We start from the raw sequence: 17,487 nt of genomic DNA, 5'->3' as shown, positions 1-17,487 counted from the left end.
TTACCAGCATTATCTGACCTGTATCAAAATTTCTTCTTGACTGTAATTTAAGCATTCCAACTTATTGATTTTGTTTGTTGCATATTTCCTGTCCCGTAAAATGCACCCTGATTTTTTTCAGGTTATAATTTACGAAAAATACTTTAATCACACCGAAAATATCAAATTATTAGATGTAAACCCTTGATGCGAAGAAAATTGAATTGTAACATTAAAAAATTAGCAGCTAAATGTATATCAACATTAATTCTTCGCAGAATCTGGGAAATTCCTCACTTGGCCAGAATGCCTTTTGGCTGCGTGTGTTCCATGTTCTGAAAAGTAATGAACGTAATGAAGTTTTAATGCAGTGTTTCTGACAATCTTCTCTCTTAAGATCCCATGAGGTTATTATCATTTAAAATTTTAATGTGATGATTAGTTTCTGTCATATTTTGATATTATCAAAACTTATATTAAAAGCAACAATTTTCTATGCCTATAATAAACTTCCATACTAATTAAGGTTGAATGCCTGTAGACTCTGTGTCTGTCAAGAAAGATACAATGTATGTATGAATTAGCAGAGGGGCAACTTCCCCGTTGGTGCAACTTGTATTAAGTTGCATGGCAGTACCACGTGAGAAGTTACTAAATGTGCTTCATTGTATAAATTATAGGTAATCTACTCGTTAAGTTAGGTTTCGGATGGCCACAAATAGGAAATATATATCTTCTCTCTCCTAACATAACACATTTAAGATTTATTTGGGAATTTTTTAGGAAGTACATTCAACAAAATATAAAAACGCTGTTGCTTACTACTGCCTCAAAACAGTGAAATTATCAATTTCTAATAACTGCAACCATTTCTATGCTTGATGCTGGGAAAAATATGTAATAGTAAGTATTTTTCCAGTGAATTGGCTGTGCTAATGGTCGAAATTATACCAGTGTTGTGCCCCCCATAGCCCATAAGATGGAGGCTGATTTAAGAGCACACTTTAAAGTAAAAATTGTGTATTTTATGGGGTGGCTTATTCTGTATATGATTTAAACATATTTAATGTTAATAGTTTTGATGTGTTAAGTTTTGACTACTGGATATCACTGGAGACAATGTAATTAAATCTTGCTTTATTGGGTTTTCATTAGCTTTCCAAGGCAAGGAGTTACACTTGGCATGTGAAACCTGGAAATAAAACAGACCATTCCTCTGGTAGGATGTGATAGTTTATTTAAGTCATGATGAAACAGCCATCTACCGACAAATAGCAGCATAGTTACTACTTAATTTATTAGTTTTGTTCCTCTCTACATGTCAAAAATAAGACATTTATTGGTTAATAACAAATTTGGCTATGAACAAAGGCTGACAAAGCAACTTTTACTCTCTGCAAGGCATGCTAAGAGGTTAGTTTGTTATAAAAATTTACCCTATGAATTTCATGATAATCTATTGCATTTGCATAAGTGATTCGGTGCACAAATTGCACACCAACTACATTAAACACTATCTAAAACCAGCCTATAAAATAAGATACTCTTAACTGATAAAATTATCTTTTAGAAATCTTAAAATAAGTTTACTTACCCAGTAATGAATCATTTTTGTGTGTGAGAATAGTAGCCTCCAAGAGGTTTTTTTTTATGAAAAACCCTTTTTATCCTGTAGGTGATCATGGGTGAAAATGAGAGATGCAAATCTTAGTCGAGATATTTAAAGAAATACGTTTTTTTAATGTTATTCAACTTACTCCTTTGATTGATTTGCGCGGTCTGTATCTAGCTAAGAATTAGGTTGACCCTAAAAGGCACAAGGTCCTATGTACCCAATTAAACCTAACTAAGAATTCTGTGTACTATAAGGGGCAGCAAACATTGGTGGCGATAAAAACGGTGGTCAGCCACACCATTTAGTTAGTCATTATATATATTTTTCACAGTTTTAAATTTATGAACATTGAATAGAGAATTATTAGCGTTCATATCATTGTACCTGGTTTTCAATTCTACGCATTAAATATGGGAGATTTTGATGCTATCTACTTGAGTTTTCGGTTAACATGATAAAAAATTATAATCACTTCCTGTATACAAAATACTTTTTTCGATCTGAAGTGGGCCGTGTTGTTGATTATTATTAAGCTCCAGGGCGAACCAGAAGACTTCTAAGTGCAATTAATAGATTAAAATTAATGTATACACCTTTTAAATCCACACCTTCCTAGCCGCTATTTTATTTGCTTCTTAATGACGAGAGCATAGTTTAAGTTTTATAATGGAAACAATATATAAAATTTATCCGGGAGAAGCTGGTTATCATTTTATTAAAATAGTGAATTCAAACGGCATTTTGACAGTGCGCAAAGCAAATATGCAATTTGCTATTCGATTGTTTTTTGAAAATTCTCATGGGGCGTTTTTATTGGACGCGTTCAACAGCATTAAGCAGTTGAAAGATGGCGAGCTGGGTGGTCCGGCTGAGATCGGGTAGGACAGGTCGTTCGCTAAGAAGTTAGTATACCATTTTAGTGTGTGACATGAGTATGAAAGACATAACTATTGTAAATATTATTTAATAAAATTTTATTTCGTCATCAGATCGGCGTGGCAGCGAAGATGATCATGTACACCTGGACTTCACTAAAGGTAGGACCAAAATCAAATTCTATGATTGATGTTACGGTGTTTTACTGAATTAGGTACCAATCGGTTGGAGTATGTTATATGTTATTTAATATCCTTGCCTAATTTGTATGTTAGAAATTTTTTGTTTTATGTCTGATTCAATGTCATTGAATTGCAGATGTGTGCGAAAACACAAACGAAATCCTTAGCAATGTTTGTAAAAAGCAAGGGATTAGTGAAGAAAAGAAGTTGGCATACTTGAATGCGTTTGTGAAGCTTTTATCCAAAGTAAAAAGTAACTCAAGCTTTGGTTACAGCAAGGAAGACATTCTCTGTTGGTTGGTATACTTTGTTTACAATTGTGGTTTTGAGTATGAATAGTGAATTACTTTTTTATATAACATATTCGGATTTATCTCAGTGCGCTCTCGTTACGGTGAGGTTAACATATTTTTATAATTGTATCCTATTATTCCACTTAAAGCCCTAAATTTAGAACTTAAACATGTGGAACTTTATTGACACCATGACAAGTTTCACCGATCAGGGAATTATAGTTGTTAAATTGAATAAATAATGCTATTTAAAATTCCAATTTTGGTGATTCAGTGAAAAATTACATATCCTGACAATCCAAACATAGGACAACGATATCACCGAAGAGAATTGTTTAGTGTTTGTGTGAGCGGGTAAATAGCTTTATATTCCCCAAAAATATACTTCAACCATACTTAAAATTTATTCGGCGAAAAAGAATCTGATGACCTACATTTCGCAAGAATTTTGGGGTAAATTAATGAAACATTGGGAAGTGGAATTAGTTTGACAATATGTTAAAAAGTTGGCGAAATGGTTCTAGGAGGTGACTCAGTGATCAATATGACGTACATACACCAAGATTAATGAAATAGAAATGTAACTGGTCACATCAGGATGGATTGCTGTATTTGCACAATGTCATATAGCCAGTTCTAGTAAATATGTCCAATTACCTTGAGCAGAATTAAAAGAATAAGGCGACTTTTGCAGTTGATAACTATTTTATTAGCATTAACTTGCACATTATTCTACGGATGACATACATGACTATCATATTGTTTGGCCTTCACGGTGCATTTCTCTTTTACATTAAGCCTAAATATCAAGAGGGAATAAATGAAAGGGAAGGTCTGCCGTTCGCCCAATTCAGCTACATAATTGTTTGATCGATGCCAGAAATATCGTTATACAATGCTTTGTTGGCATAAAGGTAAACTTTTGTTTTGTGCTGAGGATGAGGAAAATTTCGTTAAAGTGTGAGTGAATAAATATGAAGGGCTGCTCAATAAAAAGGGGACATATTCATTATCAATAATTTATTGTCCAATTGTATTGTTGTCTTGTTACCTTAATGTGTCATTATATCCAGTAACAAGATTGATTGATTTTCACATTATTTGTTAAGTGGGTCGATATGGATTGTTTTATTGATGTAAAGGTGATGTATGTATAAATATGTGTAAATGTTTTTATTTATATCCAAGATATCATGCAAATTGTAATGCTTTCACTATCACTTTATTTCTATTGTGTTTTGCCATTTCTTTTGTTCTATTTTGATGTTTCTAAAACCGAATGTGTCGTGCATGTATTGAACAAGGAATTTCCTTAAAACTTTTGGAAAGTTTTATGTTCTATCTGCATTTTGTGTGTTTTTGGTTGTTATAATGGGGAATTAGTTGGTAGAGTAGGATGAGGTGCAGGGTGTTAAAATCGTCATGTGTTGCAACAGCGGCATTTATGTTGGGGTGAGAAATATCAGGGAGGAAAATGGGCCATAGCTAGGCAAAACTTGGCAATTACGCTTTTGTTTAACATAAATTTAAATGCTGGAAAAAGTATGATAATTGCTTTTTAAAGCTTTAGGTGCCTATTCGAAAAAGGAATTTTGTAGCATAACAGGGGAATCTGTATGTTATGTGTTCATATTTTGCCTTGGAATGGAATGACGGTAAGTTACATTAGAAATAATTTATATTATCAATTTTAAGTTGTGGGGAAAAATGTGACATTAAATTAAATTTATATTCAAAAGATATGCTTTTCACTAATTTGTTTAAACTCAAGTTGCATTACTTACTTTTTGTAATTTATCTCATTGGTTTTTTCTCCAACATTTAGCATTGGTTTAAATTTATTAGTATTCATGAGATTTAAGTGTTAAAATAATGATTTAATTATTTGTTGGTAAATGTCTTCCCAATTTACCGAAATGATAGAATCAGAGAGGGGGGGGGGGGTGTTTATTACAGTTAACAACTTGCGCACCACTAGTGTTGAGATAATCCAGATAAAAGTGTTTGGTGTCCAATCATTTTTTCAAGTTTCAAAGTATGCACCTTATATAGACCATGAGACCCTAGCTTAAATTAATATTAGAACGAGGCAAGCCAAATTAACTGTCATATCTCAAAACAACAAATGGGATTACGTAATCGGTAGACATTTCAAAAGCTCCTCAATTAATTTAGGTGAATGCAGTTTTAAAATGAAGTTAAGGCCAAGATATCTGCGTGTACCTTTTACATTGTTTTATGTCTAACTCCTCAAGTCAACTATTCACTTCACCATCTAAGAGCATTAACACTCCTGGCTTTTTATGGGCATATAAATTCCTATGTATAGAAAATGTTAATGGAATTAGCGATAAGAGTACAAACTTAATGCTATATTTTCAAGAAGCATTCAGAGATACAAAGCAAAAGAAAAATTAACCTTACTATAAAAAAGGTTTTGTTGGCTCAATAATGTGAGTTACGCATTCATTTGGAAAATAAGCCCATGCTGAGGATAAGCAGAACTGTTTCTTCGTTTGTTCTGCAGCAATTTCATGCCAGTTAAATTTGTAAACAACAACATGGAGCCGAGATTTTAGGCAATCCTGAAGTTATCAGGGTAATGTCATGTGAAAAGGGAAGAATGCCCACCATCTATCTATGGCATTCAAAATACTGAGGATATTCAATGTAGTTTAATGAGGATATTCCTGTGTTAAAGGAAACTAAGGCCAATGTATAAAGAATTATTTTTATAAGTTCTGAGAAAATCCAAAAGAAAAAGTAGCTTTGCAGTTAGACAAGAATCCAATAGCTCATGTCAGGAGGGCTCAGGGAAATAAGTAAAAAGTCAACCCATGGAAAAATGGTAGAAGGCCAAAGAGAAACTAGCAGTTTGTAAATGGCCAAATCTCTGAACTCCTTCCTTCAAAAAATTTTTACAGAATGGTTACCATATATTTCAACTATGTTTTTGTAAATGGACTGAAGTAGGATTGCAATTGTGGTTGATTTGGCTTTGAGGAAGCTGTAGGGATTGAGGAATATTGTTGTACTTCATATTTTTATAATTTCTCAGCTTTAATTGATTATATCACAGCAGTTATGTATACACTGCTTATTTTTTGTCTTCTTCATCTTTTATTTTGTTTCTATATTTTAGTTAAGCTATATATTCAAAAAAAGTTTTTCTTCATCTTTTAACCTTTGGTTTTCGGTGTGTTTCAATATACAGCTGAATGTAGTGGCTGGTGCTATGTTATTGTAATTATATTTTTGCTTTTGGGTAACAATATTTGTTTAGTTTAGTACATACTTTTATTTTGCATGTCCTATTCTACAATTAATAACAAGTTGTACAAAAATAGTGAAGTCAGGCTTGCAAATCCTCACTGGTGTAATGTTTAAGTAATTGCTGTTATTACTTCATATTTCATTGATCAATTCTTGTATTTTTGTGTGTCTGCTATAGATCTCTTTTGTGTATAAAGGTTAAATGATTGTCACTCGTTCTTTTTCTATATTCTGAAACATCCTTCCCATGCATTTAAATGTTTATGCTGCATTTTTTTGTAAGTTGCTGAAGATTTTGAAAACGTTTGGTTTTGTAATGATTTCTTTCTTCTCCCTAGCCTGCGGGTGGCACTGATAAATGAATCCACCCAAGTTAGAGCAGGTGCTTTGAGGGCTGTGAGGCACCTTGTTACAGGAGAAAGGGATGTTGTTACTCTCATTAGATTAAGGTTTCCATATCTTATAGCGAGGTGAGTAGTGAAGAACAGGTGGAAGCTTGTTCTTTTGAGATGGTTGTGAGGTAACTTACCTCTGTTTATTTGATGTGATCAATTTTTGATAATGCATTTGCTATAATTTACATGCTCATTGAACACACAAGTCCTGGGTTACACATAGGTTACAAAGTTTTGTACTACCTTATGAGGGCGATGTGTTGCTAGTGAAGTTTCATCCTGGACCCAGTGGCCACCTGATTTATCTTGATGTTTTTAAATTTGATTATATTACTTCTCAGCCAAAAGTTAGTTCTTATTTAATGATTGCATTCTTCAAGTGTCTCTCTTTGTTCTTTAAATTTTATTGTATAATTTCTGTTCTCCCTTGCTAAGAGGGCTGGCAAATGGTTCTCGTTTTTCTAATGTATCAGGTTTTTCCAAAATTGGTATTTTGTTTTTGGGAATTTAAGGTTAATCCCTTGACATGGAAAATTGTGAAAATCTGGGAAGCTGGGGCTTTTAACTCATCTGGTGCACTTTGATAATTAAGTCGGTGTGGAACAGAAACATGTCATAGTTTTCCTTCTCTGTCGTCAACATTATACTGCTTATATCATTTTGATTAAAATACAATGATGGCATACATGTATCCCTCCACTTTCATTCACAATCCTCGTTAACCCTTGCATCCCAACTTGAATATTTGACTACATGTGGGAATTGGGATGGTGCGGAGGCTAATGTAACTGGCTCCCCCCCCCCCCCCCCCCCCCCCGAGGTCCTAGGTTTTAATCCTGGTTGCAGCAGATAATTTTCAGTGGTATCTCTATCCCTACCTGAAGTGCTTTGCGGAGTGAGTACGCTGTCTGTCAGATGGGACTTGCTGTGAACCGTTTGGCACCTTTTGCTAAGAGAGTTGGCTAATGCCAACACTGGGTTTCACTCCACCTTTCATGCTTTCTTGTCCATCCCTAATGGTGCAAATGACCTCAGCTGTCGGTCACCTTCCAAAAAACGTGACTACATATAGTACCTGCTGTTTTGAAAAACTTACCATTTTCTTAGTCCGTAAGAAATTTTCTTACCTTGATGATGGTCACCTGTTTTGCTGAAATGCCATTAGTTTAAGAGAATTAATCTTTGATGATATGTATCTTAATTATTCTCAGATATTCACAACTATCAGAATCAAGTGTGTTAGATGTATAACTTTGTTGTTGAATGTTTGAATTTTATCTATAAGTGCTATCTCTAATGTAGTCTAATTCAAGCATATTGGGGTTTTATAAAGGGTAAAAGAATGTGCCTTGAGTCGCTGATTGAAAGGAGCTCTTCTGCTTTACTTTAATAGTTTTCATTTTGGAAGATACTCTCTTTCCTGTCATATATGTGGGTGGTATATTGCTTTATTGAGTATGAACCCATTTAAAGTAAACATAACAGTTTCAGGTTTAACTTTGCGGAATTCCTTCATTATGAGGGTAAAAAGAAACTTATCATTTCCACAAAAAAGATTTAGTATTTCACGACCATGGTTTTGTTGCTGCGAATCATCATCAGGTGATGATGTGCAGTATCGAAACAATGGTCATGAAATATTAAATCTTTTTGGTGGAAATGTTAAGTTTCTTTTAACCCACATCTAAAGTAATGCTAGTTTTAAATCACTCACATTTTTTGGCAAATGATATGAGTTTAATACATGAAATTTATTGTTCAATTGTAGAAGTGTTGATTTGGTGTTGAAAAATGAAACAGAAAGGGTCCAAGCTCTTCGCTTAGCTCGGCGAATATTGTGTGAAGCTCCCAGGCTATTCCCGCCTGAATTGATATGCTGCCTTGTGTGTCTTGCCAATGGAGGGGCTGAAGAGAAAGATCGCCTGTTTAGAGCTGCTCTTGCCACATTAGCCGAAATTTGTAAGTGTAACACCCCTTTTGCAGGGTTAAGGGTGTTTTTAATTAAAATTTTCTTATCACATGACATTGGTGTATCCATACTATTGGATTTTTAGGGTCCCATTCACTCTTTCATTGTCTGATAAGTTTCCTTTGAAGCCTACAGAATGATTGTTTATCATACTGTTTTTTGAATTACTTTTTGTGCACATTTTTATTCATCTTTTCACATCTGTTTTTTCTGTTTGTGAGCAGCTCAAGTAGGTAAATAAAGAATTTTCTGTTTGTGTAATAACTTAGTCTTTAGTGATGAGCAGTAACTGTCATCGAAAAGTGGATAAGGATTTTTTCCAAATGCTGATGATAAGGTGTCATTTTTATTTATAAGAGTACTTTTGTTTGACATACACAACCTTATGGAATATTTTCTCCCCATAATATTGGACGACATTGATTGCCGATGACTTCTAAATGACTCCATGTGATGCAAGAGCCCCAATTAGTAAAATTTTCAAAAAATGTGGAGTAAACTTATTTAAATAAATTATACTTCTAATTTTCTCTAGAATATAAGTCATAAGGATTCAATAGTACCTGGGAAGAAAACAATGGTTATGCATACTTAAGTATGATCCCATTCGTTTAGTGTTTTCAGATAATTAATTTAGTTTAAATCTGATTAAAAAAGAGCTACATTTCAGAAAATGGCGTTGTTTTTCTTTTAAAATATTGTTGTAATGGCCCAGTGCATCGTTGCTGGTGTTTTCCAGTGCACTTTATATTTTATCCTCTGTCATGAAAGTATGGTGAAGCACGATTAATATTTTAGTGAAGCATCTAGAGATGAATGTTATCTGTTAAGTTTATCAGCTTTTGATCAAATGCTAACACCATGGGACCTTTTGTCTGCATTTTTTGTCATGTATCCTTTTAATGTATATGAATGCTTTCGGATTAACACTTGACTCGGGTCCTTATAAAAAAGAACTTATTTTTTCCGTAATAATTTCCAGAACATCAACTTAGTTTATCCAAACCTGGAGAATGAAATAATTATGGAGCCGGTCCATTCTGATAATTATGATTAATTTTGCACCAATGTTCAAAGTGTAAAAATTACCTTGCCCAGGATACAAACTGGGATCTCTAGATGTCCAGCTGAGTGTGTTAGCTATTGATGCTGCTGAGGCATCCTCTTACACTCTAAAATGTAATGCCCATTAGCGGATGATTATGTTAAAAGTTACTGTTGCACAATCTTCAACTTGTGGTTATGAATAGCATTAGCAGATAAATGTATAGATGACTTTTATTTGATTGTGTTTGATTTGTTTGCATGTACAGATGATTTTTTGTCAGTAAACCTCGTATTCACTTCATAAAACTTACATGTATTCAGTCAAAGCTTTTCAGTACAGTCTCAATTTTTCTATATATTACGTCTGAGATTATGGTAACTCATACTCAGTTATCAGTGCTTGCCAATGTTCTATGGTTCAAATGTGTCGCTCTCAGGACTTTTGATGTACCTTTGTGTTAAATGTTATATCCCCTCATAAATTGTCATAGCCGATCACTACTTTCAGTGAAGTTCACCACATGGAAGTATTTGGCTAGTTTTTTATCCTGGTCTTGTATCTCAGTGCTATGCTTTTCTACTCATGATTGTTTATGCCCATGCCACCTCTGGACATTCTTGTGCTATCTTTCATCTTCTGCTGATTTAGTTTTCTGAACCTGCTTTTCCATTTTTTTAAATTTAATTTAAATCCAAGAGAAAAATAAAAGGACCTTAATCTCCTCTTTTTAAATTGTTCAGTTTGTCAAGTGGTACTGAACTCCCAACAGAAACCTCTGCTTGTTTCTCAAGAAACTTAACTTAGTTTAGTGCTTCAAACTATGTTTTCTCTTACTACCGTCCATCTTTGGTGCAGCTGTTAAAAGCTGTTGTTTTTTTTGCCAGAAGATTCCAAAATCATTGAGTGCCAATATGTAATCATGATATTGTATGAAAGGAATTACCTATCCATTTTAAATGTGTCTTGTACACAAAACATGCGGTATTCGATGAACTTATGGATTATGTTTTTTATGGCATTAATGTATTCATAATTTCAAATGTACACATGGAATATTCATTGAATTATTATAATTATTTTCTATCATATTTTTGGAAACTAAATGCTAAATGTATTTTTTGGAAGTAGTGCTGTGTCTTATGACCCATAAATAAGCCACCCCAGCCGTACTCCATCTAAATTGTATAATTATGCTTATTATTACTTTGCCTAGCGGGATGATATTATAGTCTAACCTATGTTTTAAATGGTAATCTGTGTCTGTTTAATTGGTTTTTTTCTCGCAGGTGTATTAAATCCTATTGCCTTTGTGAATTGTGGAGGTGTTGGAACACTAGGGCGAAACCTGTTAGACTGTGGTGCTCCCAGAGTGTCTGAGTCTTTGGCAGGTTGCCTTTTACATTTGTTAGATCAGCCAGAAACTCGTAAGGAAGCCCATGTTTGCTTATATGCCCTGGCTGCCCCTTACTGTGATTTTCATTACCGTCATTCTGGTGGAAGTGGAAACCATTTGGCTGATAAAAATAGGTGAGATAAAATTCTTTCCTTTTGTATGTTTAAAGGCAAATTAAGGCAAAATGTCTACTTTTTCTTCCACTTATTCAATTGATTTTTAGGGACATGTTCCTTTTCCATCTCAGAACTGTGTCATATGACAGGCTATCTTTTTTATAAACAGCTATCATATCATCTAGGATTTGCCAGGCACTGTAACCTTTCAAATAAAGGAACTTAATCGCATTGCAAGCCCCTATCGTCTCCAAACTGCATGTTGCTTCAATCTATGTCTACCAGAATCAAAACAAATCAGCGTTAATGGCTGTAGTTTACAACATTGTGTACATATGAATCAATTAATTTGCAGGACAAATTTCATCCAGATATCTCAGTTATTTCTAAGTAATAATTACTTATAAACGATGCCACTATGTAATTATCTTCTTATAAACTTCATTTGTCTGCTTTTGTTCATACTAATGTGGTGGAAAAATGATGGTAGTAAAATTATTTATATTGATTATTTTTCTCCTGATGTTACAGTAATGTTTGTGTTTACAAATTTTCCCTCCCAGAATGGTATAAAATTTGATTTAATAATGGCTTGGAGTTGTTGTAGTTTACAGACCACATATATCCTTTACCTGAGTTAATTAAAAAATCCAATGACAATTGGTAGGTGAAGGGGGATTGGGGACAGTGTATCATAACCAACGCACATTGGGCCAAAAGAAGACAATACTGGAAAAAGTATTTTTAACTTAAAAGCAAGGAAAGAATGTTTTATTGTGTATTTGATGTTCAAACCGAATATTGCTTTAAAAAGGTTTAAAAGCAAGTTGAAATTAGTATCTAGTGAGTATCCAATCAACTGACTGTGCCCAGGTAAATTTTGTTTGGTATGATTGTGGTTTATTTTTGTTACTTTTACTTTTAAGTGTCATTTTCATAAAAAATTCTTTTAACTTTTTACCGTTTTCCTTTGGTAAACTTAGCCTTCAATTTTTTACTTTCCACTGCTGAATTTTTTAGATGACTTATAATTCATTGTGCACTCACAGCCTGTCTGTGACCTTTTAGATAGGAATGTAACCAGTTTATAATTAATACTTTGAGGAAATGTTTAAATGCTTTGTTATTTCTTGTAGGAGTTAGTGATTCACACTTTCAAATAATTTACTAAAGTCAAGCATAATATGAGTGATCACCATCTAATTATATCAATAGCCTTGGGAATACCATCAGTTATTTTGCTACTTAATTCCATTTCTGGCATGGAGGGATGGGAATGGTGCGGTGACTAATGTACTGGCTTTCCACCCAGAAGGCCCGGGTTTGAATCCCGGTGGCGGCAGCTATTTTTCAGTCATATCCAGATCCCTACTTGAGTTGCTTTATGGAGGCCACTTTGAGTGAGTGCGCCATCTGTTGGATGGGATGTTAAGCTGCGGACCCCTTGGCGCCTTACGTTAAGAGTAGTGCCTAGTGTCGATGCCGGGTTTCTCTCAACCCTTCATCCTTTCCCGTCCATCCCTATGACCTTAGCTGTCGGTGGCCTCCCCTAAATACTACTACTTCGGGCATGGGGGCATGTTTCATTGTTCTTGTCAGACATAATTGAAAGTTAGCCATAAAACTTTGAACAGAAATCATTGTAGTAATCATCTTCCCCTCCCCATCACTCCCTACATTCAGGAAAGAACAACACAGAGTCCTATTAAAAATTATAAATACACCTGGAAGTATTTTTGTTGTTACCTCAAAAGAGCTTTGAGAGGAATGGATACATGACAGCTTTTTTCATCACAATAAGTTAACTCATCTTCTGTATGTCATACTCCACATCCTGCATCCTCTATCCTAAGAGTTAATCAATTCTGCCTCCATCATACATGCTCCCTCAAAAGAGTCTGTCGTCAGCATTAATGGTAGTTGACTAACACAGCACAGCGCAGTTGACTAGCATTAAGCACTGCAAGTGTTAACAAGAATTCATTTTATTATTGATTCTTGCTGCATCCTTGTATTTTATATGATATTATTTCATGTTAATTCCTGGCTTAGCAAAAAGATATATATGTTTTTGAGACCAAGTTTCTTTTGCACATAAAGAGCTGATGGAATGTCTTTATTATAATGATTGCACTTTAATTAACTCTGTACAGATACATAATTTTGTGTAATGCGTATTTCGTACGCTTCAAAATAAGCATTACATTTATGAGTCGTTTTACCAGGCATTGGCTTCAGATATGCATGTTTTTGATTTATTCATGCAAAAAAGTACTCAAATTTCTGCGCTTTAAGTTGGAGACTGCTCTTAACTTCAGATTTTGCAATATTTCAAATTAAGTAGAATTGAAATAATGTTTTACTGTAATGTAAATCAGTAGTTAGCATACAAATGCGGATTAATTGGTTCGATTGAATGAATGATTTATAATTCTCTGATGGAATAACAACATTTTGTTTTTTTATATACTTCTGCATTCTGCTTAGATGTGAAACGGTAGTGTAATCACTATTACATGGGAGTGCAAATATTGCCCCAGACCACTTCACCAAGATCAAAATGTCAGCGTGTAAAAGAATAAATGATGCCTACTGTAAAAATGCATTTCATAGTACTTAGTTGGAGTCGGAGGGTGTTAAAGGGGCCATGAACGAGTCGAGGGAGTGCCTGACTCTTCACCTAAAAAGATCAAAGCAGTGTTAGATGAATAACACATTTCAAATTCACCAGAACCAAAACCTGGGAAGCACATTCAGTGACACTCAAATCTTTGGCAGATAATCCTGTTACTTTTCACATAAATGGAAACTAACAGAATTCCACTGTACATAATATTTATAGAAATTTCTCTTTTAATATATTTTGTTTTCTACTTTTAGGGAAGATAGAGAGATGCGTTTCAATTGTAGCCGGTTAGCCTTACTGTCAGTCCTCAGATCATGGCCGGGCGTTTTACAGTTTTGTTGTCCCAACAACACTTCTGGTCTTCGTTCACTAATTGACATTCTCTACTTGAGGCAGCTAGATGTCAGGGTAAGTTAAATAGTTGATGATACTCTACCTTAATTATTTACTTCTACTAGTGCCTCAGTACCTAGCACCCTGGCAAGGTATTTCCAACTCCTGAGCGGTAATTACAATGGCACGCTTAGAATAAGATGTGGTGCATTAATTGTTACCCAAGTTGGTGGAATTCAATTTGTAAACTATTGATGCATCATTATTTAATCCTAGTTTCTGTGTGGTCACTTAACTTTTGAAGGTATTGAATCTGTTTTTCATTATCCTAAATGAAAATAGCCTTATATTGTTAGTCAGAATTTTTATGCAATGGATATTTCAAGTCAAATGATATACCATGTATACTTTTGATGAATATATCCAATTGATTATAAAATTCATCTGGTACTAGTGCTCCATGTTAATGCTGCCATATGTTGTATTCCAGAGGGCAATATTGGATTTGCTGTATGATGTGTTGGGGCTTCATGTTCCTCCATGGACTGATAAGGCTAGTGTTGCTCTGGAAGCAGTAGACCCTGGCAGCCATAAGGATAGTTACAATCTTGGTGAAGGGTTTGTTGTAGCTGAGGCAAAAGCACTCTTACCTCATATAGCACGCTTCAGGTAATGATCATTTCCTGATACAAATATTTTTAATCTTGTTTTGAGATTGATGGGTTGAATATATTGAAGTAAAAATAGTAAATCATCTCTTATCTGGACTATATAAGGACAGAGATTGTCTGGATCAGGTGGAATCTGGATTGAAATGTGTATCTGCAGATTTGACAAATGCAATCTTATGGAGCATTTTACCCCTTTTCATGTTCTTGTGATCCCTTGATTGCTGATGGCTCTAATGACTCCATATGATCTCTAGAGCCTCCAAGTTTAACGAGATACCATTTAGGTATTAAATAATCTTATTTTAATGCAAAATAAAACAATTTTCTGCAAAAGTTTATTCTTTAATGATTCCCCTAGAACCTTGGGTGAAAAAATGGTAATGCAAGTTATTTTAATGATGGTATTATCCTATTTATTTTATATATTCCTGTGTATTAAGCTAATTAATCTTTCAAGTTTTGAGAAGTAAGTGAGCTTGACTTTGGGTAAATGGCATTCTTTTGTGATTTCCATTTGTAAGGACAAAATTCACCCTTTTTGATCTTCTCTATCATATGTAAAAGTGTTCACCTGCCTTTCCATCTGCAAAGGATAATTACACTAAATTTTTTGATGTTGCTAAAATATTTAAAAATATTACAGCTAATGTTTTTTTAAAGTGCCTGGAAACAGTTTGGTTTGTGCCACTTGAATTCCAATAGCTATTAATGAATGTAGTGGGCTTTTTAAGGTGAATGTAGTTTGTTGCCTGTTGGCAAATGAGTAGGGCAGTAAGAGTAATTGTTTGCCTTTTAATTCATCTTAGTGTAAATGAATGGATAGGAATATACACTTGTTCCAATCATGGAATTCCGTAGAATTTTGATTTGGTATCTTATAATTTGAGGACTGAGAGAATAATGGAACCTGTCCGCAGAATTGATTATGTTCACTTTATGTTCACAGGAGGTTCCATTGTACTTTTTAAAGTGTAATAGTCTATGAAATTGATCTCTCCAGTGATTGGTAGCCCTGATATTGATTCTTTTATGTTAAGAATCTTTCATGGAGGAACTTATAGATCTTATAATTTCATTATTGCACCCACCATATTGTTAAGTATAGTCAATGGTACATTTGGGGAAACAGTACAAAAAGAATGTATTTATAAATGGGAATGTTGTCTTTTGGTTTTAAATGAAATGTGAATCCTCATCTTTATAACTGCTCTCTCATGTACTGTCAGATTTTCAATAATGAATTGTGCTTCCATGTCAATCTGTACTCCATTTCTCTTCTTTGCCATCTTACAATTACCCTCTCTCATTGGCTTCTTCCACTCATAAGATCTCAAATGTCTGTCATTGGGGAATCATCAAAATTAGGTTATGAACCAAAATTGATTGGATTGCTCATGATGATGGATGAAAGATCATTAAGGAAATGTATGTTGCCAGAGGATTAAAGCTCATGGGGAGATTTGATGGATTGTTTCCTACTCCAGTTTGAGATATATCTAATAGTGGAAAGCACATGTTATGAAATTTATTCCTGTATCATCCCTATTATGACCTCCAGTATTTAGAACCTTGTTCAAAGATGAATGGGGTGAGTTTTAATGTATCACAATAAGGTATGCAATGGGTATGATAGCTAGGATGGAAAAGATCCAACAGAAATCTCAGTATAAAGTAGTTTTTTAATAATTTTCTGAATTATACATGAAAATGAATCATCATCATCCTTTACATAAACTCTCTCTTTGGAGAATCCTCATGCTCTTCTTTTGTGGACATACTACTTTGACCAGTTTCATCCAAAACACTTACTACATTGTTCTACCTACTCTAGTTTTTACACTAGAGCAGGAACCTATACATATCTAGGAACAAAGTGAAGCAGATAAGTGGTGAACACATTCAGAATATTTTGTTTCATCTCTATCATGATTTATATTTGTAGCAGAATGATTCACCCTTTGATTGTGACAGGCAATCATACACCATTTATGCTAAAAATATTTATTAATTTCAGTTTGAAGAAATATTTTATTTTATTTTTGCAGGCCCAATATTGTGGAAATTCACTTGGCTTTGCTGTTAAACACACTTATGAAGTGTGGTCTATTGGAAGCATTAGTTGATGTTATTGTGACAAGTGATGCTTATTTATCAATTCGTGCTACTATACTAATGGGTAAGTTCATATTGTTAATATATCTTCGTGTTTATTTCAGAACTTGTTTGAGAAATGTTTCAGAAATTGTTCATGTCCATGCTTCAAAATTGAAAGATTACGTATTAGCATTAGTGTTGGGATATATTGTTGCTATTATTTTCTTGTCAAGTTATTAAGTGGTGCATAAATGTTATTAATATATGAACACAAAAAAGCCAAAATCAATGTGATGTTGAGACAAAAAATTGTACCAGATATTTTTTGTATTACAAACCCCTTAGTTTCATGTGATCACCACAGCAAAGAAAGTAACACAAAGCTATGTTTCTCCCTATAGAGTAATCTTGATTTTTCATTGTCAGGTTCCTATTTGCACCAAGGAAGTAGCTGTAACAATCATATTCGAAGAATCTTGATGATATTCAAATTTATGATTGCCGTAAACTCAATTATTCATGTACAGATTATCCATTTTGAGGATTATCCATGCTCTCTACCAAACACCTCAGAATATAATTAAAATTACAACTGTAAAGATAATTAAATACTTTGAAAATTCG

The 17,487-nt window shown here is 33.9% G+C and overlaps 1 protein-coding gene across 2 annotated transcripts in view; it reads left to right on the top strand.

Moving 5' to 3' along the window:
* Positions 1 to 2,399: 2,399 nt before the first annotated feature.
* rictor (rapamycin-insensitive companion of Tor) overlaps positions 2,400 to 17,487 on the top strand; it is a 52,893-nt gene continuing 37,805 nt past the window's right edge. For both annotated transcript variants that reach the window (XM_071587678.1, XM_071587677.1), the window contains exons 1-9: positions 2,400 to 2,496; positions 2,584 to 2,631; positions 2,789 to 2,948; positions 6,557 to 6,688; positions 8,382 to 8,572; positions 10,917 to 11,157; positions 14,020 to 14,173; positions 14,589 to 14,767; positions 16,815 to 16,945. In XM_071587678.1, coding sequence (XP_071443779.1) covers positions 2,442 to 2,496; positions 2,584 to 2,631; positions 2,789 to 2,948; positions 6,557 to 6,688; positions 8,382 to 8,572; positions 10,917 to 11,157; positions 14,020 to 14,173; positions 14,589 to 14,767; positions 16,815 to 16,945 — 1,291 coding nt within the window. In that variant the 5' untranslated portion in view covers positions 2,400 to 2,441. The remainder of the gene's footprint in view (positions 2,497 to 2,583; positions 2,632 to 2,788; positions 2,949 to 6,556; positions 6,689 to 8,381; positions 8,573 to 10,916; positions 11,158 to 14,019; positions 14,174 to 14,588; positions 14,768 to 16,814; positions 16,946 to 17,487) is intronic.

The sequence above is a fragment of the Hetaerina americana genome, unplaced genomic scaffold (genome assembly GCF_022747635.1).
Source record: "Hetaerina americana unplaced genomic scaffold, ioHetAmer1.1.p SCAF_3, whole genome shotgun sequence".
NCBI classification, from domain to species: domain Eukaryota; kingdom Metazoa; phylum Arthropoda; class Insecta; order Odonata; family Calopterygidae; genus Hetaerina; species Hetaerina americana.
Note: the sequence above shows the minus strand (reverse complement) of the source record. Positions and strands in the feature narration are given on the sequence as shown.